General features: G+C 36.1%; 1 protein-coding gene across 7 annotated transcripts; it reads left to right on the top strand.

Moving 5' to 3' along the window:
* Positions 1-563: 563 nt before the first annotated feature.
* Positions 564-5,290, top strand: LOC142622827 (uncharacterized). Of its 7 annotated transcripts, none has more exons than XM_075796377.1 (6): positions 564-877; positions 1,031-1,073; positions 1,187-1,247; positions 1,743-3,524; positions 3,754-3,898; positions 4,480-5,290. In XM_075796377.1, the coding sequence occupies exons 4-6, from the start codon at positions 1,746-1,748 to the stop codon at positions 5,112-5,114; spliced, it is 2,559 nt and encodes an 852-aa protein (XP_075652492.1). In that variant the 5' UTR covers positions 564-877; positions 1,031-1,073; positions 1,187-1,247; positions 1,743-1,745; the 3' UTR covers positions 5,115-5,290. The 7 variants fall into 7 exon arrangements, with proteins under 7 accessions (XP_075652492.1, XP_075652493.1, XP_075652491.1 ...); XM_075796378.1 differs by having other exon boundaries at positions 1,028-1,073; XM_075796376.1 differs by having other exon boundaries at positions 1,024-1,073.
* The last annotated feature ends 5,155 nt before the right edge of the window (positions 5,291-10,445 follow it).

The raw sequence follows: 10,445 nt of genomic DNA, 5'->3' as shown, positions 1-10,445 counted from the left end.
TTGTCCTTTGTTAATTAATGAAATGTCTAGTCTTCCTATAAATAAATAAATAAGTCCATATCAAGAACACATTGCCCTCCTAAAAAGTTGTATGTTTCATAAGGTGTAAAGGATGCACATTAAAGACCTAAATATTGTTCAAATCCTAGACTCATTTGTTTGAAATTCAATTATTAAACTATATAAATAGTCATATTTATTCTAGATAATTTTAAATAAAACAAATAATTTTTTTTGTAAAATAATTAGCTACAAATTATCTAATTTCAAAACTATATTCTTTCTATTATTAACAATTACAAGAGACTTGCTAAACCAATTAATATAATTAATTATTAGAGGGGGAGGGGGGGGGGGGGGGGAATACATATGTCAGTCAGTACCCCAATTTTGGTTGCATTACTAACCCTAAAAAAAATTAAAATTACAACTTCAAGCAGTAAATATTAATGAAGAAACGATCCAAACACTCCCTTACCAAAAAATAATAATAATAATAGTAATAATAAAAAAGTGATAAACTTAACTACCACGACTAAGAGGTAGTTTTCTGATCAAAGTAGACAGACACACAGTACAACTTTGTTTTACCTTCCCTCTTCCTCATGGGTTTTGAACAGTTTTTGCTTCTTTGGCACTCTGAATTCTGAAACAGACGCGTACGGCCAAAACCAAAATGCTCTCATTAATCACGCATGAAGAATCTCTCAACGATTTCCTTGTCCCATAAAACCCAAAAAACAAACATAGATATAGAGCAACACATTAAAGTTGAGACATCAAAGTTGGTACAGTTGCACTTGCACCCAAAGTCAATGCACCGACTCTTCTCTTGTCCTGCCCTGTGGATCTAAAGTCTCTCCAACCTCACTTCCAGGTGAGCTTCCTTTGAAACTGTTTCTGGGTCTTGACCAGCTTTGCTTGTTTTAACTGTTACTTATGAGTTATGATAACATTTCTCATCTGGGATGTATATGCTCTTGTTATCTTTCTGTTTATTTGGTTGGTTACAAATATTCTAAGAAAGAAGGAGCCCTGAAGTCAGGAAGATATGCATGTATTCTTTCCTTTAGGTAACTAATTATGATATGAAATTCGATTCTGCTTTGTACTTTGTTTTAATGCATTTTCTCATCTGTGTTTGTATTTTCTCTTTTCCTGTCTTGCTTTTTGTGTTCTTGGATAGATGCTAAAGCAGAAGACTTTGGGTTAATCAATGTTTGGGGTAAAAAAGTCCAATAATTCAGGTAAGTACGCATAAAGATTAAATGGGTTCATCACAACTATGCTTTTAATTTGAGAAGTCCTTGTATATCTTCAATTGTCTTTATGTTATAATTCAGGTTTTTATGTGTCAATTCTCATAGAGAGATATTCATGGTTTCAATTTGATATCTTCTTTTTAGTCTGATAATTTTCGTTTAATTTTTTTATCAACTGGTTCAAGGATCAATTTGGTTGGGGAATAGTGAAAAAATAGATGGAAGATCATACCTTCGACTTCATGATTGAAAATTTCAGGAGAATGATTAATTAATTCTTTATTGACATTGATTGTCGTTTATTTTGGTAAGAAATCATTATTTGTTTCTCTGTTTTGTCCATGACAGACAACCTTGCAAATGATTGGTTAGAATACATCAGACGAATTAATTATTTGACAAGAATTTTTATTTGGATTGATGGATTTGGTTCTTAAAGTATTAGCAGTCTGACTTTGTCAATGTAATGTTCTGCTGCAGAATATGCCTCAAGATGGTATAAGATCAGTTGTTTATAGATCATTTGTCACATGTGATGATCCAAAAGGAGTTGTGAATTGTAAGACAATAAAAAAATCAAGGACTGGTTCTCAGCAAATGGACCAAAAGAACGAAAGCCAAAGGACACGAAAGAACTCAAATACAGCTATGGCATACGACACGGAGAGAGTAGACACGGTCTCAAAAGGGTTTGCAGAAGAAGTTCATAGTCAATCTTCTTTTCAAGTCATGGAAGTCTCTAGAGGAGCCCAGAAGCTGAACCAGATGATTGACTCATGGTCTAAAGGAGTGATATTTGATGGGCAGTCTAAAGATATTGCACAAGATTTGTTGAAAGGTGCTCTTGATCTCCAAGAATCTCTAGTCATGCTAGGAAAGTCTCAAGAAGCTTCATTGTATATGTCTCAGGTAAGAAAGAAGCCGCATGAGAAGTCAGAAAGCAGAAGAATTGATGAAATGGAGATTAGGAGAACAAATTCTAGTCCAATTGGGGATCGAAATTGCTCGATGGGATTTCAAAAGCCTAGAATTTCTACTGATGGCTCTTCAAGGAATTACATTGAAGAGCTTAAGAAAGTGATCAGAGACAGCCTTGCTAAGCAGAATCTATTGCCAAACCTAACCACTCAAGAAACAGGTTATCTTCATCAAAGAGATTTGAGCTCAGTTTCAGAAATTCCTTCCACAAGCTCAAACCAGTCTTTGGATGTTGATGCATATGATTTTGATTCTCCTGACTCCTCTCTTTCATCAAAAGCTCCACAGAAGAAGAAAAAAGGCCCAAATTTGATTGCCAAGCTAATGGGTCTAGAAGACCTCCCTTCAAAAACATCACAGAACACTCTACAGAAACATTTAGAGAGGGAGAGAATTTCAAACCAGAGACGACCTATCTTTGACATTGATATGCCAAAGGGAAGGAAGCCCCAATCTAAAGCACAGAGGGTGGATCCAGAGCGGAAGACATTGAAGGAAATACTTGATACCCTGCAATTCAAAGGACTTCTGAGAAGCAACTCTGTCGAAGAGCTTGAGCCTCAGTCTGATCATTCCGACAATTCCCATCCCAAACAAAGGGTGATTGATGAGACACCACCCATTGTTCTTATTAAACCTTTTTGTGCCCCATGCCTGGTGGATGAGCTTCACACAGCAGTGCTTCGGGAAGAGAAATCTTTCAACACAAAAAAGATGCTGAGAATATTGACAATAAAAAGAGAGCTTTCTTTCAACACTCACAAAGAAGGGGCTTTGAGTTCCAAAAAAATGCATAGCAAAATGGAAGTAGAAGAAGAAGAGACTCCTATTAAAACACTTAGCATAGAAGAAGTTACTAGGGAACATAAAGAAGTAGTTAGGAAACCAGAAGGAAAAGAAGTCAAGCCTAAAGAAAAGGTTTCGCATAAGCTAAAAGCTTCTGTTCCTGTAGATCACAGACTGCAGACAAAAGAGGCAATTGTCAAGAAACTGAAAGCAGATCGATTTCAAAATAATGCTTCTGCTAGCAGGAAACCACTGAAGATGGAGAACAAGAAAGGTAAAATTGTCTCGAGATGTGAAGATCAAGCTACAGTGACCTCTACAAAGCCAAGAAAGTCTGGAAATGGATCAAACATTGTAAACAACCAGATTTCCAGACAACCAAGTACTACCCAAAACACCAGCTCAAAACACGCAACAAAAACTATAAGTTCCTCTGATCAGAAAAAGAATCAGATGAAGAAGAAGAAGCCAGTCAGGGAGCTTACAGCAATCAAATCAGTTATGAATCTTCCATTAACTAGTCTATATGATTCAGTTTTAATGACTTTCTGAAGCTACTATATGTTCGTAAAATCTAAAGTTCAGCTGCTATTTTCTAAAAATCATTGGAGTGGATTTAAAATTATGAAAACTATAGCCTAGTAACTGAACTTCTGCACATGAATTGACCAATTAATGAATAAGAGTTTTTGGTTTGTGAAAATTAATGCCATCTTCTTCTATGCAGATTGAAGTCTTTGGATCCAAAGAAGATGACATGAGCATCAATTTTAAAAGTGAAATTTGCTCTCCACTGATAAGAATTGGCACTACTCTCGCGGATCAATTCCCTGTAGATGAGGAAAAGGATGCCTCTGGATCTAATATTGGAGGTAACTTGTTATAGTTTGATTATGCTATAGATGGTTCTGATACCTAACTATGATTAATCAATGATTCTGGTGATAAGTTTAATTAAATGGAAACTATGAAAGCTGTTTACAATACATGCATATTGCATTATATGTGCTTGTTTTTATGCACCTCACTAGTCTTGATAGTAGACGTCGATGCAAACATTGTTAAGAAAACCGTTGCTTCTTTTTGTAGTATTGGCATCTCCTGCATCCAATCATAACAGGATAAAGCAAAATGCTTGAAGTACAATATCATGAAACCTTATGTTGCATTGAAAAACTTCAAATTTACTTAGAAACCTTTGCATCTTTTCATTATATCTACTCTTGTGTTATGCAATGGAGGTATGATATGATTCTAATATCAAAGTAGAAATTCATAACTACTGACAGCAGAAGCAGTCAACACTTAATAGAGCCAATATCTGCATTTTCTACCTCAATATGTCAATAAAAAAAATTATAAATACTTTCTTTTTCTGGGTAAAATAAAATTTATATATTTTCATGTGCCCAACTGAGATGTTTATGTGACTTTATTTTCCTTTTAACTGTAGAACATTGCAGTAATAGCCAGAGTTCTCTTTCTGATGTCACACCAGTGAGTCCCAAGCATGAAATGGACGATAAAACTGTGGAAGAAGCTAACAATTACATCCTTCACAGTAGAACAGATATCAAAAGCTTTAAATCTGGAAATAATCTTAAAGATTTTCTCTTGAGCAGTCCATCATTCCTTACTCATGCAGAGGAGATTTTTGATCTTGATGTGTGTACTACAATTTTACAAACATCTTGCACCAGTGATTTCATAGAAGCCAATGTGAGGCTCTCTTTAGAATGTGCAAATGAACTAATTGAACGTAAAAGCCTTCAAGGTTCACAAACAGTCCATCCTTTGTTACTAACACATGTGGGCAATTTGAGAGTATGCACCTCAGTGGACAAGTTATTGGAGGAAGTTTGTAGTGTTGTTGAAAGTCTTAGAAGTTATAGCAAGTTTGATGGTGAGCTTCTTCCTCAAGATAGTCTTTATTCAATATTAGAGAGAGATATAAGCTGCAATGGAATTGAAAATGGAATCTGGGATTTTAGTTGGAGGTATGAATTTTCTGCAGATGATGCTGAGCAAGTGGTGACTGAGATAGAGACGCTAGTTTTCCGTGAGTTGATTGAGGAGGTCCTCACATAATTTAGGCTTCAGCATATTATCCATGTCTGTCTGGATACATTAGTTTGAGAGGTTAGTATAGCACTATTACTTTCTTCTGTATATATAATGGCACTATGGAGGAGGGTTGAAAATGTTAGCTAGTGTCACAACTCACAAGGTTATGATCATTTTCCAATATCATGTTTTTAAGCAGTCATATGAATATCTGCTAACAACTTTAACCTTGACGACTAATGCTAATTTGGAGCCAGGAATGTGTAGTGGAAATGTTGAGAAAAAAGAACTACTTGAGTATATTTAAGATCATTTTGCAAACTTCTATATATTCAACTCAAGGCGATTATCTCTCTTGAATTATCTTGAATTCTGCAGATCAATATATTCATTCTGTTCTTGGTAAGTTCAAATAATTTGGATTTAGACTTTCTTCAAGTTCAAGGAATAATGGTTTCTGAAACCAACATTTCGAAAATATAAGTGAGCCACTTTGTCCATCTTTATTTAAGGCATGCATACCTCAAAATAAATTTTCTAGCTAAAGTCAAGATTTGATATGGATCACTATGCTTTTATGTGGAGAACACTTTTCCTAGTTTCTGAATGAGGCAGGTCTTTACTTTTGTTTAGAAAAATTATTCAGTTATCCTTGCCCATTCTGATGGTTATTGAGAAAAACGACCCTAATCTTTTATTATAGTAATGAAATAACTAGCCCTAAAGTCCTCTCTAGTCAGCCATTACATTACACCTCCCTATGTCATTCTAAGATTATGTTTTGAGAGGACACTGAAGCTCATTGTGTCTTGTTCCTTAGCTTTGAGTCTTTGACCCGTTGCAACGACTTCTGGGTAATGACAGGCCAGCTATTGAAATTTTAAAATAACATATATATATATATATATATGTTGTTTTCCCTAACTTCACACATTCCATTCACTTGATTCATGATCAATTGAAAATCTCCTTGGATGACTACTGACTCTGCCTCTAAGGACTTAGCCAATTCCAACCTTTTAAGGAGGGCTTCATATTCAGCTTCATTATTGGTTATCTGATATTGTAGACGAGCTGAATATTGCAACTTGTCTCCTTCAGGAGATTTTAGTACAACTCCAATCCCTCCTGCATATAATGTGGACGAACCATCTACATAGACAACCTACTTCTAAGCTCCATCAATCTCGTCTAACCCGCTTTGGTTGGGAGTGAACTCTACAGTAAAATCCGCCAATACTTGAGCTTTTATAGCGCTTCTTGGTCGATACTTGACATCAAACTCACTAAGTTCTATGGCCCATTGGATTAGTCTTCATGCGGCTTCCAACTTGTTCATCGCCTTTTTGAGTGGATGATCCGTCAAGACATTAATGACATGAGCCTGAAAATAATGTCATAACTTCCTAGAAGCTATGATCAAAGCAAATGCTAGCTTTTTCCATCATGGGATATTGTCCTTCCGGTCCTCTTTACGCTCGGCTCGTATAATAAACTGGCTTTTGTATCTGCCCTTCTTCTCTAATTAATGCTGAGCTAACTACATGTGGAGACATTGCCAAATACAAATATAATTCTTTGCCTGGTATAGACGGGCTTAGCAGAGGAGCTGTTGTGAGGTAGGCCTTGAGGTCTTGGAAGGCCTTTTGACACTCGTCTGTCCATTCAAATGTCTTCTTGAGAACCTTAAAGAATGGTAAACACTTATCAGTGGCTTTGGAGACGAATCTGTTAAGGGCAGCAATACGTCCAGTGAGAGATTGGACTTCTTTGATATTCCTTGGTGGCTCCATATTTAGTATCACTTGGATTTTATCAGGATTTGCTTCAATTCTCCTATGTGAACCATGAACCCAAGAAATTTTCCTGACGAAACTCCAAAAGCACACTCGCTCGGGTTCAACTTCATGTTATATTGTCTAAGTGTATCGAAGGTCTCTTGAAGGTTGTCCAAGTGCTTTTCCTCGTCCAAGCTTTTTACCAACATATCATCTACATAAATTTCCACATTCCGTCCAATCTGTGAATGGAACATATAGTTAAAAAGCCTTTGATAAGTTGCCCCCGCGTTCTTCAAACCGAAGGGCATCACCTCGTAGCAAAATAAACTTTGATTGGTAATGAAGGATGTCTTCTCTTGACCCATGTCGTCCATTCTTATTTGATTGTAGCCTGAGAAGGCATCTAAGAAACTTAGCAATTTATGACCCACAGTTGAGTCCATTAGCTAGTCAATGCGTGGCAATGGATAGCTATCTTTGGGGCTAGCCTTGTTCAAATCAATGAAGTCCACGCACGTCCTTCATTTGCCGTTAGCCTACTTGACCATCACCACGTTAACCAACCAGTCCGGGTAATAAACTTCCTAGATAAATTTTGTTGTGGTTAACTTTTGGACTTCTTCTTTAATGGCATTATCTCGTTCAGGAGAAAAAGCTTGATGCGAACCTCAATCGACACGCTTTGAGACCCAACAAAAATATTGGAATATTTAATTCCAAATGATGCGAACCTCAATCGACACGCTTTGAGACCCAACAAAAATATTGGAATACTTGCCCAAGAAAGCTAAAAATCAGATTTATGATAGAAACCCTGACCCAACGTTTATAATCGAAACGCGAACCAAAGGTATAAGTTGACCTTGACCCAATGATTATAAAGAATCACGAACCAAAGGTATAAAGTTTTGAACGCCACAAGGAAGAATCCTTGATAAGTTCACAGTTCTTGAAGAACCAAAAGAGAGCAAAGCCTCACCTTTTCTGAATTTTATTCCATAATATTCTATGAAAAACGTTTTCAAGCATAAGGCCTATTTAAGGGCTCCATAAAACTTGACAGACAAGAAAATATATTCTAAAATAACTCCTAATTGATACCTTACCATATCTGGAATCAAATTTGACCTAAAAAGCATTAAATGCACCTAAAAACAAGGAATTAAATCACCTAAACCTAAAATAACGTTTTTACATAAAAATACCAAAAATAATAAATTACAATAATTAAACAGTAAATTGTGTCCTCATCAAAGCTCTTTTCTTTTGACGTATGGGCTTGGAAGAAAAATATGCGTTTAAACGATGGGTAATGACACTTGGGTCAATATTTGGCATGTTCTCATGACTCCAAACACATCAACGCTATCCTTTAAGAAATGGACAAGGTCTTGCTTTGTCTTCTTCTCCATGCTTGCTCCAACCCTTGTATACTTTTTAGAGTTATTCTCGTCCAGAAGAACGTCTTCCAGCACTTCAATGGGTTCCACAGTAATCCTTCTCTTCTCTACGTTCATCGTCTGCACATGCTCATCCATAGCTAACATGGCTAGGTAGCATTCTCTGGTAGCAAATTGATCTCCTTGCACTTGCCCTACTCCATAATCTGTTGGGAATTTGACAGATAGGTGGTAGGTGGATGTCATTGCCTTCTAGCTGTTTAAAGTCAGTCTTCCAATGATGGCATTGTACGAAGACGAACAGTCTACAACGAGGAAATTTACTTCCTTGGTTATCTGTGAAGGAAATATGCATGTACGCAGCGGAAAGTAAACAGATCTACTTCAATCGTAATTGATAACATGCTCTATGTAAATTTCAGAATATAGAATTAAGAGAGTATACCTTGATGCGGTGAATTTCAAAACCAAAGATCATAAGTTCTTGAGAACACTTTTAATTTTCACTCCAATTCTACTAACGCCCAAAATGTGTGGTCTCTCAATCAGTTTTTGTTCAAGGGAGAATGAGAGAGTGTCCAACACTTACATACACATCATTTCACAATGATGTCTCTCTTTTTCATTTCTTAAAATTCTGTATATTTATCTCCTTATAACTGATTATCTAATTGGGCTAGCCTTTTAGGCCTTTCCAATTGGGCTTTAGTGTGTGGCATGGAGTGGGACCAAAAGGGACCAATAAGACACTAGCTCCAATAGGCTTAGGCTTTTCTGTCAACTCTTGACAAGTCCAAAGTTACCATCAACTATGTTTAATACCACTATATAAATATAGTTGCACTTTAGGCCTTATTTATAAATTATATCCCAAAACTTTATTATACATGCAACCCCTTCATAAAATATTCGTAGTAATATAAAGTCATGAATGTAAACTGATACTTTGTAAATTACTACATCTTATCCTTGAGTACCTGGTTTAATCCTTTAAAGTTATTCAATATATATTTATGAAATCCGATTTCATAAATATACACTTTAGTAACTTCTTACCAAAGTAGTTAGGCCTAACTATCTGAATAACTGAACCCATTAAACTTATCTCAAGGAAATATTTTATATCTCCGTTAAGAAACTATGAATTCCATCTTGAGAATATATGTTCCATCAACAATAAATGTGGCTGCCCAACATACTGAGGTTTTGACCGTTACTTTAGATCTCACTCCTAATATATCAAAGCAACCTACATTTCATGATCAAATCCATTATCCTCTCAGGATTAAGAGTCCATGTAAATAGAAGTCATGAGATTTATTATTCATTTGACAGTCGTTAGGAGAATAATAAATCTCACAGCAGTCCAGTTCAATATGTCTTAACTCTTAAAACATATCAACATACGAACTAGAAGTCTCCAATTCCATGATCAAGACAAATCATCTTAGTTGATATGTTATAGCCTTCGCATATGAAATGCCCAATTTCATCACAGACTACAAACTACAATGTTGAGTTTACAAAGAACTTGTGATTTATATCTTCTGTGACTAAATCACATAAATCACATACTATGTATCTCATGGACTATATGATAATGTCTCATATTCATGTTACCATTATTTTAGATAACAATAAAACAATTTTATCAATTATAATATTAGGTCATACATCATGTCATACACAATGTCATACATAATATCATACATAGTATCATACAATAGGATTTAAGGGCACTAATCCTACAATATGTTATGGATATGCTCCTACCACAATAGGTAATGTAATGGTGCCCATGAGTTGTACTTTCATCCCCCTAAATCCTACCAAGGGTGAATTTATGGGACGAGGTTGATCTCGTCCAAGCCTCATTTGTTGGAAGGCAGGATAATATAAGATGTCCGCCGAACTCCCATTGTTTACCAACACCCTTCTAGTTGTATAATTAGCAATGAGTAAAGTGATGACGATCGCACCATCATGTGGGTGGAGAACCCTTTCAGCGTCCTCGTTCATGAATGTAATGGCTTGCTCATCTTCCCCCCTCGTCCTTAGGGGTCGTTTAGAGAGTTGGACGCTTTGTACCACCTTCAGGTACGTCTTTCTTGACTTGGACGATTGTTCTACTGAGGTTCTTCCTATAATAACCCTTATTTCCCTAAGTGGGGGCC

This window comes from Castanea sativa, chromosome 1 (genome assembly GCF_040712315.1).
Source record: "Castanea sativa cultivar Marrone di Chiusa Pesio chromosome 1, ASM4071231v1".
In the NCBI taxonomy this organism is placed as follows: Eukaryota; Viridiplantae; Streptophyta; class Magnoliopsida; order Fagales; family Fagaceae; genus Castanea; species Castanea sativa.
The sequence above is the reverse complement of the archived record's forward strand: the minus strand, read 5'-3'. Positions and strand labels throughout refer to the sequence as shown.